This window comes from Engystomops pustulosus, chromosome 5 (assembly GCF_040894005.1).
Source record: "Engystomops pustulosus chromosome 5, aEngPut4.maternal, whole genome shotgun sequence".
Classification (NCBI taxonomy): Eukaryota; Metazoa; Chordata; class Amphibia; order Anura; family Leptodactylidae; genus Engystomops; species Engystomops pustulosus.
The window spans coordinates 163,411,389-163,431,414 of record NC_092415.1 but is presented as its reverse complement, the minus strand read 5'-3'; the positions used below and the strand labels follow the sequence as shown (position 1 = coordinate 163,431,414).

Genomic DNA, 20,026 nt, shown 5'->3' with positions numbered 1-20,026 from the left:
ACTCTGTTGTTTGACTACTCTATTCTGTACCTTGTCGCCATATTTCATTAGAACTAGTTATTTTGACCTTGTCTGTCTATTTATTTGACTTACAGTACTGTCTGCCTCCCTCTATCCATTTGCCATCTGTTCTGCCTAACTATTACATCCAGTGCTTTTATAATGACAACTGTACATTGCCCTCCCCACTATATAATTTCCCACATTGTGCCACCCACCCAATAATGTGTCCTAAAATGTCATAATTCCACCTACACTTAATAGTTGTGGCCCCCACCTATTCTCCCTACACTAGATAATATCCCTGCTGCAGACTAGACTATAGACTACTCCTATATTAGTGCCCGGGACATGCTACTACCTTGATTACTTGTCCCTCACATTCCTGTAAATATGTGGCCATTTCCATACCCACATGAAAAATCATTACTGAGAGATCCCTCCTCCTGTAAAAGACTGCAAGGTACTTGTACATGTGCTGATCTTACTGATACTGAACTTATGGAGGCACCATGCACTCTAGACAGCTCCCTACTCTTTGTCCCAGACCTGCCCCACACTGAACAAGTAATGCTCCTATAATAAGTAGTACCACCACACTTAATAAATAACATCCCCCCCTCAGTCCTATTTGCCTCTCCTCACACTGTACATAACCATATTTACTGCAATCAAAAACATACTAATACCCCTTCCCCTTCCATATCTCCTTCCTCTTGGTCTTCACTGCTGAGGTGCGGTGATGTCATTCCACTTAACCTCCTGCTCCCGGCTGCTACACTTGGAGGTGCAGTGAAATAACATCACTGTGTCTACTGGGCTTATAGTGGTGCACGAAGCTTACAGCACCATCCACCGCTACAGTACTCATCTATATCTGTGTCTGAAGGACCCACATAGAGATGAAATAGTGCATAGCTGTCTCCGGACATCAGACCAAAAAATCCAGGGCATTTGCCCCAGATGTTTTGACCTAGTGACCCCCTGGCTGTCGTAATCTGGTAGAGGTTATGTGACTTTACCACTAAGGATGAATCGTGCTTTTCTGGTGCTTGAAGTGTAGAAAGATGCACCAATCATTGCCTATACCACATTTATTAATTGTTTGACACTTTTATATCTTAGTGGTTGGGACTTAGCAATAGGGGCATGACTTCATATAAAAAGTTTTTTTTAGGATGAAACATTATGTGCCAAGACTTGTACCAAACATTTGTCTATCCTATTAATAAATCTGCTCACTGGTTATGCTTGATCATAATTAGGTTTTAAGAGCTGTCACAAATCTGTCCAGCAAACAGATACCATAACCAGACTTAGCACAAGCTGTCAGACTGGGTAAGTGGTGGCGAACTAACCCTCTGACATCCCTGTGGTCTTTGGCGCTGCCTACAGCAGATATACCACCCTGATAAGGGAAAACCTAATTACAGGAACCTACTAACAGCTGCTGGATGGTGGAGTGGACAGGTAACATGAAATCAGAGATAGACCAGTGTTCACACAAGGGCACAGAAAAAATGTCAAGCAAAACCAAACACTAGCAGCTCACCCCAGGAGAGAAAAGACACAGAGGGACAAACAACAAATGATAACAAAATCAAACAAAACCACGTCAAATCCAAGATGGCGATGAGACACAGATTCTTGCAGTGTGAGAATTGTCGAATAAATGTAGCTGAGATTGGATACACAAAATAACAAAGATATAGCAAAAATAAAGACAACAAGTAGGAATGCCCATTAACCAGCGATCTTTGATGGGACTGGCCAGAATATATATATAGAGTAATGGATGCCGCCCCTAGCAACTGACTTAATCAGCAGCCGTCACTCAAGCCATAGCTGTACACATAACAGACTCAAACTAACACCCAGCTTTCCCAAAGGAAATATCCTGAAATAGCCCTGGGTGTCAAGCATAGACACTGAAACCTGATTCCATTCAGGGCAATAAGTAAGTTTTGGCAAAAAAAACTGCTTTCCCAGAAACAGATGGACCCAGGAAATGGTGTTACAGAATTTTGAACATTCTGGTTCTTAACATTAAGGATCTGATGGTTCTAAGTGGCCAATGCCCTGAGGCTACTTTACTTGCTTCATAACATAACTGCATACAGCAGGGCCCACCGAGATTCTAATGAATGAAAATGAGATCGCTTTAAAACTTTATGGCTATTGTGGTTGACCTTGAAATTACAATCCCCTGATGCCGGCCTCCATTTAAAAAACATTTTTCAAAAGTTTAAAAAATTTTTACTACTTGTCAAACTGAAAAAATGGGCATTTACATTCAGAAATAATGATGAAAAATCTAATAACCACACCATCAGCCAACACAGCCAGCCACAAATTATCCTTATATATAGGTCACTGAATTCCCATGTGTTCTGAATGCTCATGCTTTAACCCATGCTGCAGGAATCCGCATTAAATCTCACACAAAGTATTACAGGAAACCAAATGTAGATAATCCGTCCACTCAGGTGTGATACATATTTTCTGACTTAGTTCTACTAAGTTGCTTTTAAGAATGAAATAAATTATTGATCTCCATGTTATGTATTATACATTACTTATAAAGGTTAGGAGGCTTTGCAGGTTTTTAAATAAAACAAGAAACTAAGAAAGTCAGAAACTTAGTTTTTTCCTTCCATGGATGCCATTATTTATGGCAATTTTGTCAATGTTGTCATTTCAATTGTTGCTTGTCATTAAAAATATATCATTTGAACAACAGCCTAGCAACGAATCACATGTCACGAATGACGTCTCCTGTCTCTGACTCTAAAACAAAGGTAGGGCAGGTGATAGGACGGATGCACCTGCCCCAGATATAAAGCAAACAAGAAATGAATACATGTTCCTGATACACAATGTGACTAATATTCCAAAGTGTTGACAGATACCAGATGAAAGAATATGGTAAGATAGAGACACCCTGTTCCATTAAGAATTGTAGAAAATACAGTATGTTCTTCTCTTTCTTGTTCCAAATAAAAGGTATAATTTAATGTGTTCCTAGGATTTCTAGTAGCTATTTCTAGAAAGCGAGAAGGAATACATTAGTTAAAGTGAAGGCAAAACAAGGGTTTTCCTAAATATAACGCAGCTGTTACAATGTTATCATTGAATATGGTAATCCTTATTTAATGCATCCTGCTTTACATTCATTCTATAACTAATGTAGGAATGTTTCACAGTACATCACATGATCCTCTGGCGCCCCCATCTGGTGAACATGTAGAGCTTGCCTGTTCCATCCTTAGCACTGTTATAGAGGAAGCAATTGACCACATAATTATATGGCCTTAATAATGAAATTTTATCTCTTAGAAATACATCTGGGCTTTGTAATTGTTTCAACAGAGAGGAATAGTAATTCGTTATAGATAACTCACTTTCAGGTGACTGCTTTACGTAAGGGACAAGAAAGATGAAAGATGCCAGGGACAGAAATATTGTCAGCTGACTTGATAGCAATTTGCCATGTCTGCTTGTACTGTAAAGTGGTGGAAACAAAATTTACTGTTAATCTGATTTTACAACTATTGTAGCATGAGGGGGTTACCGTACAGAAGAACTGACCGAGGAGCTTTACTTGACTTCAGGCTTCTGAAAGGTATGTTCAGAAACCACTACTTAGGCCAACAAAACAGCGTGAGGCACCTCTGTTAGTTTTACAGGAATTTAAAGCAATCTTAATGACTTATCATTGTCTTGGCATGGCTATATGTGGATATACATTTTTGACTAATTGGCTAAATGTATCAATTATACAGCCATGGCCAAAAATTTGGAGAATGATACTAAGGTTAGTTTTTACAAAGTCTACTGCATCAGGTTTCATAATGGCAATGTGCATATACTCCATCATGTTATAAAGAGTGATCAGCTTAAAAGAAATTAATTGCAAAGTCAATATTTGCCTAGAAAATGAACTTTTTCCCCCAAAACATATTTCAACTTACAGGCCTGCCTTAAAAGGAGCAGCTAACATTGTTTCAGTGATTGCTCCATTAACACAGGTGTGGGTGTTGATGAGGACAGGGCTGGAGATCAATTTGTCATGATTAAGTAAGAATCACACCACTGGACACTATAAAAGGAGGCTGGTGCTTGGCATCATTGTTTCTCTTCTGTTAACCATAGTTATCTCTAAAGAAACACATGCAGTCATCATTGCACCGCACAAAACTGGCCTAACAGGGAAGAGCATCGCAGCTGGAAAGATTGCACCTCAGTCACCAAACTATTTGTTGCAAAAATGGGTGCCCCAGAAGGATCAGCAAGCGCCAGGACCTTCTCTTAAAAGTGTTTCAGCTTCGGGACCGGGCTACCAGCAGTGCAGAGCTTGCTCAGGAACGGCAGCAGGCAGGTGTGAGTGCATCTGCACGCACTGTGAGCGGAGACTCTTGAACAAGGCCTGGTGTCAAAGAGGGCAGCAAAGAAGCCACTTCTCTCCAGAAAAAAACATCAGGGACAGACTGATATTCTGGTACAAGGTTACAGGGAGTGGACTGCTGAGGACTGGGCTAAAGTCATTTTCTCTGATGAATCCCCTTTCCGATTGTTTGGAACATATGCAAAACAGCTTGTTCCATCCAAGAGCAGTTTGGTGATCAACAATGCCTTTTGCAGCATGATGGAGCTCCTTGCCATAAAGCAAAGGTGAGAACTAAATGGCTCAGGGAACAAAACATAGAGATTTTGGGTCCATGGCTTGGAAGCTCCCCAGATCTTAATCTCATTGAGAACTTGTGGTCAATCATCAAAAGCCAAACAAAAAACAACAAATTGTGACAAAATGCAAGTACTGATTGTGCAAGAATGGATGACTATCAGTCAGGATTTGGTACAGAAGTTGATTGAGAGCTGCCAGGGAGAATTGCAGAGGTCCTGAAGAAGAAGGGTCAACACTGCAAATATTGACTTGCTGCATTAACTCCTTCTAACTGTCAATAAAAGCTTTCGTTACTCATAACATCTGACAAACACACATAAAAACCAGTGGGCAACAGATCATGTGAAAATATAATATTTGTTTCATTCTCAAAACTTTAGGCCATGACTGTAATGAGACCGTACAATTATTACGGTATATTTGGGTCTCGGATGACACTTTGATTCTACTGACCTAAATGAGGTGTTAGGAGGCCACTGAGCGGATGATATGATTGACAGTACTGTTTACTGATGTAGGAAGACATTGCATCCCCATTAGACCTGGGCAGATGTCTGGACAGAGCAGCGGATGTGTATATATTGTTCTTGGGCATCCACTTGGGCATATGTCCTTGAGGGAGTAAATCTGGGAGAGTCCTTTGTTGACGACCTGGGTGTATGAGTAGATAATAGATTAAAGGGAACTTGTCACCACATTTTTCACAAATACAGCTAGTGACAGAGTCCCATACAGCCCTATCAACTAAATGACACACTTTTTTTTAGCTAAAAATTGTTTATCTCACATCCCCATAAAACCAACTTTGAAATGGAATACAGCTGCGTGTCAGATGTGGTATGGCCTCATCAGCCCAGTATGGGAGCTCCTTCCCATGCCTTATGTCTCTTCACATGACATTCAGCACTTCATGTCATGTGACCAGGGTGTTGTCATCTAAGGTCCTTTACCCCTAACATTTGCTAAATTTACTCCATGTATGTATATGATCAAATGAAATAACAGCATGCTTCCATAGACTTTTAGATCTCCACTTGCCTCCACAGAGGCATGCAGTGATTTCATGTGACCAGCTAAAACATAAGTTAATTATGTTAACAAACAACAATTGATTTACTTTTGCATTAAAAGTAGCCTGGTTTTCTTGAATAGAATTTTATTTTAAGCTAAGTTTAAGCTTTGAAAGCAAACCCTATTAGCTTATGATTAACCATTTTTTATTTAATTTTTTCTAAAGGGGGTCTATAAACTTTATTGAATTTTATTTGGTTCACTTAACTTTGAGCCAGGTAGATAAAGGGCATTTGTAAGCAGTTTGGCAATGCAAAACCTTTGTTTTTGTAGCTGGAGAAGAATGAAATATTGATTTATATTGCAGGATCGTAGTCTCCAAGTGCACTTGAAGTGTGTGCTTGCACTCTGTACCTTACCTCTCTGAGTGACAGGTGAAGTGTCTAGCTTGCTGCAGTTTTTAGTAATTTCTACAGCACTGGAGGTTCCTAAGAGCACAGTGGCCTCCATAATCCTTAAATGAAAGAAGATTGGGATGAACTCTTCCTCAACCTGGCCGTCCAGCCAAAGTAAGAAATTATGACATAAGACCCTTGATAAGAGAAGTAAAGAAGAATCCCAAGATCACTGTGGATCAGAGTTTTTGCATTCCCGGGTTTTAGTGCCAGGTCTGGGCTAAGATATCACAGCCCAGTCCCGGCACTATGCTGACCCGTTGTCCCAAATTCTTCTTCTGATGCGCCACAGTAGAAAGGCGTTGCGTCAGAAGAAGTACCCTTAATGACCGACGTAGATTCCCGATAGTCCACTCCCGGTCTTGTCTTGTGGGGTAAGCATGATTATGAGACAGGAATTAACCCTGAACTACACAGGAGGACCTGGCCAATGACCTGAATCTGGTTGGAACCACAATGATAGTGTCAAGACATGTCTAACCATGTTTTAAGTTCTACAATGACCATCTGGATGATCCCGATGAGGGTTTGTGGTCAGATGAGAGCAAAATATAACTATTGGTATCTCCTTGGTAACTCCACTCCCTGTCTCTACAGGAAGAGCATCATACTTTTGGTGTGCTTTCTGCAACAGAGATAGGACAACTGCACCGTATTAAAGGGAGATTAGATGGCATCACGCATTGCAAGATTTTGACCAACTACCTCCTTCCCTCAGTAAGAGAAATGAAGATGAGTTGTGGGTGGGTCTTCCAGCATGACAATGACATGAAACCCAGGGCAGCTAAGCAGTGGCTCTGTAAGAAGAATTTCAACTAGAGTGGCCTAGTCAGTCTCCAGACCTGAACCTAATTGAAAATCTTTGGAGGGAGCTGAAATTCAATGTTGTCCTGCAACAGGCCCTATACCTGAACCAATTGAGCCAGACTCTGTACCTGACTAACAACAGCTTCCATGGCCTCCATAGAGTAAGTAAGGCTGGTTATTATGTCAATACCTGTCCAGTAAACCGCACAACCACAATCAGGCTTGGCGCTGGCTGTCAGACTATGTAAGTGGTGGCAGACTCACCCTGCGACATCCCTGTGGGCTAAGGTCTTGCCTAAAACAGATAAACTGCCCTGATAAGAGCGAACCCACTATCAGGAACCTAACTGACGGTCCCTGAGTGACCCTACAAGATGATAGGGAAGACTTACTTCGTCTGGCAGCTGCTGGATGGTGGAGCGGACAGGTAACCGGAATACAGGTATAGACCAGTGTTCACACAGGTTCACAGAATACTAACGATACTGAGGAACAAACAACATATACAGGAAGACAGGTGAGATATACACGGGTCAGGTTAAGATCAAGCAGATTATATACAGGTCAGGTCCAGATACAGGCAGACAAGCGGAGACAAACAAACTGGGTCAAAACCAAGATGGCGGCAAAGGTACAGAATCGGATACAAAACACAGAATACAAAACAAGATAACAAGAGCACTAGATAAACAGGTAAGACTTGAAATAACCAGCAAGGTCTGATGAGAATAGGCAGGTATATAAGGCCTTACCTGGAAACGCCTCCAGCAGCACACTGGGGGAACCGTCCATCAGGCCAGTAACCCTTGCTGGGCAGGGCAGAAATGCAAGGAGCAGGGTGTGGCTCAAATAATCCAAACACAAGCACTAAGCCACAGTTCACACACAAATAAACGCCATCTGTGGATAGAGAGACGTTTAGGCACGGACGTTACAATAATGTAATGGAATTTCCAATTAAGACGAACACATCTACCCAGTAGCCAATCGTGTGGGTGCCTCATCCCTATGAGCATTTTCATTATTGCGAACCACCAAACTATTAAAAATTTCCATGACCAATCCCACCGCCCCCTCCCCCAAAGCCAATGGTGTGCTGAAAGCAATAGCCACAGCTTTTTATTGACCTATCATGAAAGTACCTCACTTCTATGGGATTTTACATTGCAGTGAACAAACAAACCCAAAGAAAAATTATTATTCCCATTAGGAAAAACTAATATAATGACTCAGATTTAAGAGACCTCTATAAAACTAAAAATAAAAAAGTGCAATATAAAGAGTGTCCAATACTTTTAACCCTAATCTTACTATATGACTCCCAATTCCAAAACCATAAATCCACCAAGCTTTCAATTTCTTTCCCAAATCTTCCCGCTCCAATTTCTAGTGACTATTTCTAAACCCATAAAAATCCTTTTGGGTCTTTGTTGTGTTTCTTTACAAAGTGAGCAGACAAACTATGTGTTGCTAAGCCTTTCCTAATATTTCAAATATGTTCCCCAATCGTTACTTTAAGTTTGCACCCTGTATACAGTACAGACCAAGTTTGGACACACCTTCTCATTCAAAGAGTTTTCTGTATTTTATGAAAAATTTTTTTGCAGATTCACAGCCTCTGCAGCAGAGGTGACTCTTGGTCTTCCTTTCCTGGGGAGGTCCTCACGTGAACCAGTTTCTTTGTAGCGCCTTGATGGTTTTTGCAACTGCACTTGGGGACACTTTCAAAGTTTTCCCAATTTTTAGGACTGACTGAACTTAATTTCTTAAAGTAACGATGGACACTCATTTTTCTATACTGATCTGCTTTTTTGTAGCTATAATACAAATTCTAACAGTCTATTCAGTAGGACTATCAGCTGTGTATCCACCTGACTTCTGCACAACACAACCGATGGCCCCAACCTCATTTATAAGGCAAGAAATCCCACTTATTAAACCTGACAGTGAAAACCTTTTCTGGTGACTACCTCTTGAAGCTCATCAGGAGTGTGCAAAGCAGTAATCTAAGCAAAAGGTGGCTACTTTGAAGAACCTAGAATATAAGATATATTTTCAGTTGTTTCACACTGTTTTGTTAAGTATATAATTCCACATGTGTTAATTCAAAGTGTTGATGCCTTCAGTGTGAATTTACAATTTTTTATAGTCAAACTCTTGATCTGTACTGTATGTATTCGAAAAAAAAGTTTTATACAAAAAGATTTTATACAAAGCGCTTTTTTACTTTACTTGTCTGTGAGTATAATAAATACCTTTTAAGTACTTCCTTAGTCATTGGTGATTTGCACTATGGATCTGTTTTCCTTGTAGCCCACGTACTACACTGTACTGTACTGCACTGTACTGAACTGTACTTTTAGAAACCTAATGAATTTCAGCAATATTCATTCTCTTGCTCCTAAAATGGTTTGTGATCACTGGGCTGTCAACATATATTAATTAACTTGCAGCGTGATATTTGTGTTACAAAATGGAAATGCTTAACCTATTGCTTTTTAGTATGGACATCTGTTCCACGTTACAACTATTATAATAAGTGATTAAACTGCTTTCTGTGTTCTGTTTAACCTCTTAATGATGAATGACTGAGAAACATTTTGTGACAGTTATATCAATCACAATGATCTAGTGATTCCTGCTTAATACACCTACTAGTTATAGACCTAGAAAAACTGTTATCTCAGCAGTTTGTCATAGTAATTCAGGATTTTCTCGAATATAGATACCATCATAACATGGAAAATGGAAAAAATTAAAATGAACATAACAAACATTTCTTTTAAATATGTTTGGAAGAAACACTTAATACTTTTCTGTCAATACAATGCCTGAAATTTAAATGAAAAAGTTCCAATTCCCGGTAGACGGCCTGGGAATTGTGAGTTTTGGGGGGTTTTCATCCAACGTTCTGGTCTCTTAACCCCTCAAGGACGCAACACGACAAATAATTGTCCTCATCAGACCTCTGTGTCTGCCATGTACGGTGGCCTATAGGATCCAGTTCAAGACCGGATCTAATAGGCGAACTGTCGGTAAATCACTGACAGATACAATACATTCCAATACAAAAGTACTGCAATGTATTGTTTAAGTGATCAAAGTATCCCCAGTGTAAGTCCCCTAGTGGGACAGTAAAAAAAAAAAAAAGTTAGATAAAGTTTAAAAAAAATGTAAATACATAAATAAAATAATTTAAAAAAATACCTCCCATTTCCCTAAATATACAGGCAGTCCCCGGGTTACAAGATAGGGTCTGTAGGTTTGTTCTTAAGTTGAATTTGTATGTAAGTCGGAACTGTATATTTTCTCATTGTAATCCCAGCCAGAACTTTTTTGGTCTCTGTGACAATTGGATTTTAAAAATGTTGGGTTGTCATAAGAACCAGGTTTAACAAGAAAGCTTCATTACAGACACATTTGATAACTGTTATAGCTGATTATTGTAGCCTAGGACTAAAGTACAGTAAATTACCAATATCCAGAGGTCCGTTTGTAACTAGGGGTCGTATGTAAGTCGAGTGTTCTTAAGTAGGGGACCGCCTGTACTTATATATAAAATAAAATAATTAAAATAACTCCCTAAACACAAAATTGGTATTCTTGCATCCGTAGCGACCTTGTCCAAGCATCTATTACATTGTTTTACCCGTATTGTCAGGTGTATAAAATAAAAAACTAACTAAAAATTGCAATTTCACTGCTTCCTACCTCCAAAAAACATTAGGGGTATTTTGGGATTAGAATACAATGACAGATTACAAAATTTGGGATTATTCAGTTTAGAAAAAAGACGACTGAGGGGAGACCTCATTACAATGTACAAATACCTGAATGGACAGTACAAGGATCTCTCCAAAGATCTTTTTATACCTAGGCCTGTGACCAGGACAAGGGGGCATCCTCTACACCTAGAGGAGAGGCGATTCTACCATCGCCATAGACAAAGGTTCTTTACTGTACGAGCAGTGAGACTGTGGAACTCTCTGCCGCAGGAGGTTGTTATGGCGGACTCTATGTACATGTTTAAGAGAGGCCTGGATGCCTTTCTGGAGAGAAAAAATATCACGGGTTATGGGGATAAAGCATTTATTTAATTCTTAAAGTTTGGACTTGATGGACTTGGGTCTTTTCCCGGCCTTATATACTATGATGCTATGAAAAAACATGTAATGGAAACGCCATAATAGAAATCTAATCAATCTAACCGCTACCCTTTCCAGCAATAAACAAGCCCTAATAACCCTCTTTTAAATGAGGAATAAAAAAGTAATAGCTTTCAGAATATGGCGACACTTAGTTTCCATAAAAAGTAGTTTTTATTTGCTAAAGTAGTAAAATATAAAAAAAAAACCTGTACATGTTTGGCATCTCCTTAACAGGACTAACCTATAGAATCATTATATCATGTTTATTATACTCTGCAGTGAACTTAGTAAATGTTTACATTAAAAACAAGCAGCAAAACAGCTGTTTTATTCTGTACGGAAAGGGTTAATAGATTTGAATCCTCATGCTATTTTTATTATTAAAAAAAACCATTGGGAAATACAAATCTTTACGTAAAATACAAGCCCTTATGTGCCCAGGTCAGATAAACAATAAAAAGTTATATCTTTTGGAATTTAAGCAGGAAAAAAACGTAAAGGTTCTGTGTCCTGTAGGTCATTTTAGGCCATGTCCTTAAGGTGTTAAGAAAACCCAGCATGGTCATTTGAAGAGTCTTAGAGGTGGATTGTGCACTTATCAAGTTTTTCTTGTATATCCCATTAATAAACATATAAATGTTTACCTGTTCTGGACCTATCTTCATTTAAAAAACTTTGATTTAAACTCCACAACTTCAACTCCATAACCCTGGTTTCCTAGTGACTCTAGCAGTTCAAAGATTTGTACATAAAGCACTGATTCATTTTATTTAAAAGTCTATAACAGGGGTGCACAACCCACAGATCCACACCCTGTTTACAGTCAAGAGTCCAACAAGTGCTTCACTGACTGAATCATTGGTGCAGGTGACCGAGTAGCATTGAATGCAGCTGAGATGTCCTCATTATTATCTGTTCTGGGGTCTCCGTTGTTATTGTCTGCTCTGTATTATCTGCTGGTATTTATTGATATATTGTGTGCTGGTATTTATTGCTGTACTGTATCATTTTTGGGGTGGAATTTTGTGCTGTACTGTGGTTGTTGGCACATCCAGGGTGGCGATTACTGATGCTACCCCTTAAATTTCAGCAGCATGACAATGATGCCCTTGTTATCCCCTGGCCTAAATCCTTAGATCAGGAAAAGGACTGAAATTTAAACTGAATTTCATCATTTTCCTAAATACAAAAATATCCTTAATAAGTCCTAAAAAATTTTCAGCACCAACTACATTGATCAAACTGTACCAATATATTATATATGTGTGAGGTCAGAGTCAGTCCAATTTAATCACGAGTCACTGACCCCTGGAGCCCATTCCAAAAATTGCAAGGAGTCAGTTGTTAGGAGTCCGTCTCCCACCAATTTTCCATTCTACAATGGAGTTAATTCATACTATATAAAAATACAATACCGCATCAGGCAGCTTACATTTTTAAGGTTCTTTAACATTGAATGACTTTATCCTTAATTAACCCACATTTCTCCAAAAATTCTGAAGTACTAATCCCGCTTTCTGTGTTTTCCTTTATAAAACAATTTGCTTGGATCTGGAAATAGACGGCGAAAAGGCTTATGACAAATTAGTTTAGTGCTCCAATTTATATGCATACATTATGTATTCCAGAATTCTTACAGCACTTTCATTGCACAAAGTCTGTTACATTTCGACAATGCGCTCTTATCTATGTGTCTGAGTGATTGCATTTTACAGAACTGTTTAGTGCATATTGTGAGTCAAAAGCAAGACAGAATTCAATAGCCTGTTCTGAGACTTACCCATAATGGGTTTTAGAAAGATGAAAAGGCTGGAGAAGCATTGATTCAAGTTCACTTCAAATCTGACTTCAACAGGGAACCTCTATTCACTCAGCAATAACAAACTGGCAAAAGGAATGAAGCTCCTTTTATTTAGTTCTCATTTTGATTTTTCAGACAAACTGTCGGAACAATGTTATTTTTCCCAGCAGTGGAATTGGGAAGGAAATTTTGGCTGAAGGAAAATAAATGAATGTGCCAATGTCCGCATAGATGAATGAGCTCCACACAATTATAAACAGCAGTGCACAAAATCCAAATGACAACACAGAAAAGGTTTGCTCAGATTTGTTTCCCTCTTGATGTAGAAACATTTTGAAGAAACCAATACCAATTTATCTTGCATGGTTTGGCCAAGGTTTTCTCTCCACAAAGATTATCAGAAGCGGAAATGTAACAGCTGTCAGTGAGTGACTAGGGTATTATTCACAAAGAATAGTCAAACAGGGGACAAGAAAACACAGATAAAACAGAAAAATCAAACTCAGTGTAGTCAAAGCTTGGCATAAGTATTAACAAGAACTTACCTCCTAGCTAAGCGGGGGAAGTCCACAGAGGAATGCTTCTAAACTTTAGAACTAGTCACTTAGGGATCATTGCCTTAAATTCACATTTAATGGGAATTTGTCAGCAGAAATTGACTTAAACCACTACCAGTATTTTGTCCTTCAGCTTAACACCTTCTAGATCTTGTCGGTGACATCATCCAGAAGATGAAGTTTGAAATGAGAAGTAAATTGGTCGTATAAAGTCATGGAGGTGGAGAATTTAGCACTGAAGTCAAGCTCTCCCTGTCTCAGAATGTGTGATTGACCCGATTTACTCAGACTATCAGACACAGTTTTGATATCCTTGAATGCAAGGTTGTCAATTACAGGGAAGGGAACATTCTTAGGAAGGGAGAGCTTGACTTCAGCACTGAGCATTCCACCTCCATGTCTTTATAAAACCAGTTTACATCTCATTTCAAAGTTGATTTTTTGGATGATGCCACAACACTGAACCACGGAGAAAACATCTGAAAGGTGTTCAGCTGCTTGGATCTGGAAGGTCAATTTCGGCGGACAGGTTACCTTTTACTATTCTTGTCCTAAAAGTAGACATTTGAAAGGTTATACCATTAGCATATATTCATTTAATATATATTATTACAAACTCCATCCCAGGTGGATGCAAAGGCCAGTGGTGATAGGGAATATAGAAACAACCAAGCCTGTTACCTATACTAATTTCATCCATAGAGATATGTTGATATCTCAATCTACAAGATCCTGCTTCCCCATTAAATAACAGTGGCAACCCTGTAATTATTTCAGTGTGAGCTCTCCTGCATATTGAGGAAGCAAGAACTGCATGCATCATATATCAATATTTTATGAAAACAAAATATAGGGAGACAAACAAGAGAATGGCACCTTGTATAATACTGCAGTGGAAATGGAAATGTTGTGGGACAAAAAATGAAAAAAAAACCTCTGGGGAGTTGTAGAGATCTTACCGTTCCCGAAACATGTTCACCTTAATAAGCTCTTAAAAAGAGCAAGAATAGTGTATATTGGGAGATAATAATGTACCTTCAGCTCGCCGGCATCGGCATCCAATGGATACAGTCTTGGTAGATACAGTAGAAGTGTGGTTAAAAAACAAAAAAGATGGCAGGTACAGCGCTGCTATAGACCACTCTGTTGATAAAGTAGGAAACTTTTCTTTTTTTTCCTCTCCCCTCTTGTAGCGATTACCTGGGTGGTAAGGGAGGGGGGTGGGAGAGGGATTGTTCGTAAATAACACAAATTAACAAGAGATATGAAATAAAACAGGGATTAAAAAGAAAAACTGATAAGCAGATTGTGTAATACATTGGATAAAAGTATATTTCTGTATATTAAGATCTGATTTTATTGTTTTGTTTGTATACGTTTTTCAATAAAAAAAATATAAAATAAAATTAAAAAAAATCCAGGGTGGGGAACCACTATACATTTGTGGACTCGGAGATGAGCAGAGCGTGCCGGAAGCTTAGGTCCCTTCTACACTTGCGTTTTTCATGCGCGTGCTCTGTACATGCTTTTGACACACAGAACTTGCATTGCACTCTGACCCATTGTAATCAATGGGCTTTTTCAGACTTGCATTTTTTTTCACACACACGCGTTTTTTCTAATGCTCGTTTAAATCTCAGTTTTTAATGCGCGGGAAAAACTGAGCCACTGAAGAAACTCTGACTGACAACTGATGCAAAATGTCAGTTTTTCACTGACCAAACCCTGATCGCTCCCTGATCAGACTCTGGCGTGATCTGCAACGCAAGTGTGGAAGGGGCCTTATTCTTACATTTTGGTCTGTCCCTTCTTGGGTTGGGTCGTCCTATGTCCAGGGATTTGCATGCCTATATTGCCCAGTCCAAAGAATATTAATAATATGGAAACTCCATGTGATGTGTGGTACTATGTAGACTGTGTGAATTGCTGAAGTTTGTGCACATTTTCCTGTAGTTTTGGTTGCCAAGATAGAATACCCTGGTGTCTACTTATCTCAATCTTCAGACCTGAAGATTAGTTTGGGCTGGTCCCAATTTGCTTGAGGAAAGAGATACTGAGTTTTGACAGTCAGACCAGAAAAGTAGTTTGGGCAGGTCCCAATTTGGAAGGAAGGAGAAACTGAATTTTAAAAGGTCAAACCAGATAGCTTCTAAGGGTTAAACCCCAAAGTTGCCCAAGAAAGAAGAGGCTATTAAACAGTTAGGCCTGATGGGCAGTTGAAGGTAGTAAAGCTGCCCTAGGGATGATAGACTGTGTGTGCCGGCACAATGAGTAAAAAAAATGATGGAGAATTTGCTAGGTATGGTGGTAGGGTATCCAAAAGGAAAGCTATCAGCAGCTTTCAGACTCCATTCAGCTGTACTACTCATCCCCGATTACAACTGAAGGGATGAGATTGTTCCGTTTTTATTTCTATATGAATTGTGTGTTGCTACAGTACACCTGTAACCCTAACAATCCTCTATGCTACAGTATTAGCGTTCTTGGCTACTGCAAGACAGCTATGAATAATGTAATGACTGTGGTGGTTTAATGTAACTTAACTGAAGCAGAAGTAAATATATTCACCTATACATGTAACTCATGTTCTATAATATTTATGACCAGTGCAAAAACTTACTGAAGAGTAATTGGCTTTTTAAACTTTTATTTAGCAAAATGATAGTTCAGGAGGCATTTTGATTGCAAGAAAAAGCCTCCATCCTTTTCTTAGTCCCCTGATAAACTGCTCAGTTTACTGCTCCAATCTGTCTTTAGAGGAGAGAGACTGAAATTAACCCCTTAAGGACGCAGGGCTTTTTTCGCTCATCTCTTGCTCTCCACCTTCAAAAATTCATAACTTTTTCATTTTTCCGTGTACAGACCTGTGTAAGGGCTTATTTTGTGTGTAACAAATGTTACTTTCCCATGATGTTATTTATTATTCTATGGCTTGTACTGGGAAGTAGGAAAAAAATTCAGAATGTGGAAAAAAAATTTAAAAACGCGTGTGCGTCACGTTCTTGTGGGCTCAGTTTTTACGACTTTCACTCTTCGCTCCAAATACACTACTTTATTCTTTGGTTCGGTACGCTCACGGTGATACCAAATTTATACAGGTTTTATTGCGTTTTAATACATTTTCAAAAATGAAACGAATGTGTACGTTGGTGTAAGGAGGGGGAGGAGGAGCCTAGTAGGACTGACACAGACACAGGGTGCAGAAGAGACCAGTAATGTATTTCTAGCAGTATTCCAAAAGGTTTTAGCCCTTAGCATTATAGATTTGGATAAAGCACTGGTGATATTATAGTGTTATATGCTCCTGGAGGTCTGTGACTGCATGTTCCTCACTCCTCTACTTATTCACAGAAGACAGATCTGAGTAATGAACTGAGCAGTTTAGCCAGGAGAATAAGGACTGATGCAATTTACTCTGATTAGATAGATTACAATACATCATATCTTGACCAAAACAATGAGGTTACAAAAATATTTGAAATGTCTCTTTAAATTTTTGTACTTTAATTCAAGCAATTGAGTAGAATTGGGTGTTTGACTGCATGTCATCTAAAACACTTCTCATTGTTTCAACAGAAACCTCTCCCCTTGGATGTCTCTTTGCAGCCAACTTCCAGAGCTCTTCAAAAGTGTTATCAGGAATATTAATACCAATATTTTGTAGGATCTGTGCAACCTGCAAGAGAAGAATATTGTTTACATGAAATTACTATTTAAATATGTAAGCGGGTCTTCTCCAGCTCTAATTGGTTACACTTAAAGGGAACCTGTCACCCGAGGGCTCTATTTTAAAGGGGACAGGTTCCAATATAGACAGAAAAATCCTTATCACACATTTTTTTTTATATCATCTCTAAGTTACTTAGTTTTAGTAATATCCGATAATAAAATTGACCTTGCTCCCTGCCAGTTAGCACATCAAAGTCCTGGGGGATGGACCTTTCATTCATATTCCAATAAGCGCCTGCTCGATTGAATCTTGCTCCGCTTGTCACCCGGCTCAATAGTATTCACCCCAAATCCTCTCCCACATCCTCCATCTATTCCTGCTCCCACCCATGACATGGGCTCACCGCACAAGCAAACCTCGAGCCTTGTAATTCTGACATGTGCAGTGAGCAGCAAGGCTTGCATTGCTTTGTACGCTTGTTTTGTAGGCACAAAGGATGTATGCAAACTGCATAGTGAGTTTGCGTACCTCCTCAGTGCCTAGAAAGCTGGAGTACGAAGCAACACATGCGGAGTGAGCAGTGAGACACTGCGCATGTCAGAATTACAAAGCTCCCCAAGCAAGCATGAAGTTTGCTTGTGCAGTGAGCCCATGTATCGGATATTAGGATATTAGTCAAACGAAGTAACTTAGAGATGATGTAAAAACATGTGTGATAAGCACTTTTCTGTCTCTGTTGGAACCTGTCGCCTTTTGAAAAAGCTCCCTCTGGTGACAGGTCCCCTTTAACTCTTTTGTGCATAGCACTATACTATTACATTGTGCAGAGTGCGTAATGAAAAGTAAGTGCTATAGTAGTATTGTGCTGCCATAGAACTGGCACAGAAGCACTGCCTGTCCAAAATAGCTTCAGGCAGGGACAAATAGGCATTTGTTTAAAAGAACAATCCAGTGATTGCATCCTACACATATGCAGAATAAGAGCAGGAGTACTGTGCAGCATCAATTTATGGAGGATGAAAAACTGCTACTGTGCAGTGCCTATATATGCAGGATAATACTGTGCATACCCATATATATAAGTGATAAGAGTAGTAGTACTGTGCTGTGACCATATATTCAGGATAAGAGCAGTTGTCCTGTATTGTACTCATATATGCAGGATATGGTACACTTCATCATACATACAGGATAGGAGGAGTAGAGATATCCAGTGTCCATATATTCAGAATAAGAGCAGAAGTACCAAGCAGCATCAATTTATGCAATGCGTACATATACAGTATAGGATTTGAATAGAAGAATTGTGCTTTGCTTCATGAACAAGGAGTGCAGTGCTGGAGATCCTTTTACTTATCACCTCTATATGACAATGTCAAGCTTGATGGTGGATTGGGTGATCAGGTGCCCCAAGCTACTGTCCAAACCTCCAATATTAGGATCCAATACTGTACTTATGTATAACACTGAATGTAAAAAATCCTTCAGACAGCTACAAGACGGAGATATGTGTAATTCTGTCAGCACCTGTCCAGCAACCACGCAACCACAGCCAGGCTTGGCGCTAGCTGTCAGACTAGGTAAGTGGTGGCAAACTCACTCTGCGACATCCCTACGGGCTTAGGCCCTGCCTAAAGCAGAATAACTTCCCTGGCAAGGGCGAACCCACTATCAGGAACCTAACTGACGGTCCACGTGTCACCCTACAAGATGATAGGGAAGACTTACTGTGTCTGGCAGCTGCAGGATGGTGGAACGGACAGGTAACCGGAATACTGGTATAGACCAGTGTTCACACTAGTACATAGAAACCGACATAAGACTGAGACAGGAAGGTGGGATCACACTAGAAGATAAACAATACTGAGGGACAAACAACAGATACAGACAGGCAAGTGGAGTCAAACAAACCGGGTCAAAACCAAGATGGTGGCAAAGGTACAGAATCGTATAGCAAATAAAATGGTCAGTAGGCAAAGCAGAAGTCAATGCACCGAATAGCAAGAACCGCAATAGCAAGATCACTAGAGAACACAGATTAGGCTGAATTAACCAGCAAGGTCTGATGGGAATGGGCAGGTATATAAGGCAGCTCCCGGACACGCCTCCAGCAGGACACTGGGGTAACTGTCAATCAGGCTAGTAACCCTTGCTGGGCAGGGCTGAAATGCAAGGCGCAGGGTGTGGCTCAAATAATTAAACCCAAACACTAAGCCACAGTTCACACACAAATTAACGCCACCTATTCTGCCAACTGCAGATACAGCAACGTTTTGGCATGTACGTGACAATTTCCCTGTGTAAGTATTCCATATCAAATTGATCCTGAATATACTGGTTATGCCTTTTAGGTTTGTGCATGAGGCAGAAATAAGAATGGTGATACATGCTAACAAGCAAAACAAGACACTGCACAACCAAGTTCCAGCCAATACATTCTACTATTACCTCTTCCTTTGACCGTGATTTAAAAATATCGCGTTCGTAGACCATGTGTTGAGTGAAGATGGATGGACACAGCAAACCAAAAGTATTAGACTCATCTCCATAATTGGTTCTGTCACTGATCCTACGAAACTTAGGAGGGGCCAAATCTGTTCGAATAGTAGGTACGCCATGGGTGTGCTTGTCTGAAAAACAAGAGATAAATATATTACAAAAGTAAAATCTGACATCTTATAGCAGTGGTGGCGAACCCATGGCACGGGTGCCAGAGGTGGCACTCAGTGCAATCTCTGTGGGCACCCAGGCCATCACCCCTGCACAGAGTTTCCAGACAGAACTCAAAGCCTCCTCCTGCAGTCCCTGGCCACCCAGGATGTGCTGTGATCAGAGCGATTTTAAAGCTACACATGGTTAGCTGCCCAGGACTACAGGAGGAGCAAGGAGGTGC

The 20,026-nt window shown here is 39.8% G+C and overlaps 1 protein-coding gene across 2 annotated transcripts in view; it reads right to left on the bottom strand.

Moving 5' to 3' along the window:
- Nucleotides 1–16,941: 16,941 nt before the first annotated feature.
- The window catches only part of EFHB (EF-hand domain family member B), a 31,485-nt gene continuing 28,400 nt past the window's right edge, over nucleotides 16,942–20,026 (bottom strand). For both annotated transcript variants that reach the window (XM_072153651.1, XM_072153650.1), the window contains 2 exons: nucleotides 19,582–19,763; nucleotides 16,942–17,139 (listed from right to left, as the gene is read on the bottom strand). In XM_072153651.1, the coding sequence (XP_072009752.1) occupies nucleotides 16,972–17,139; nucleotides 19,582–19,763 (350 nt within the window). In that variant the 3' untranslated portion in view covers nucleotides 16,942–16,971. The remainder of the gene's footprint in view (nucleotides 17,140–19,581; nucleotides 19,764–20,026) is intronic.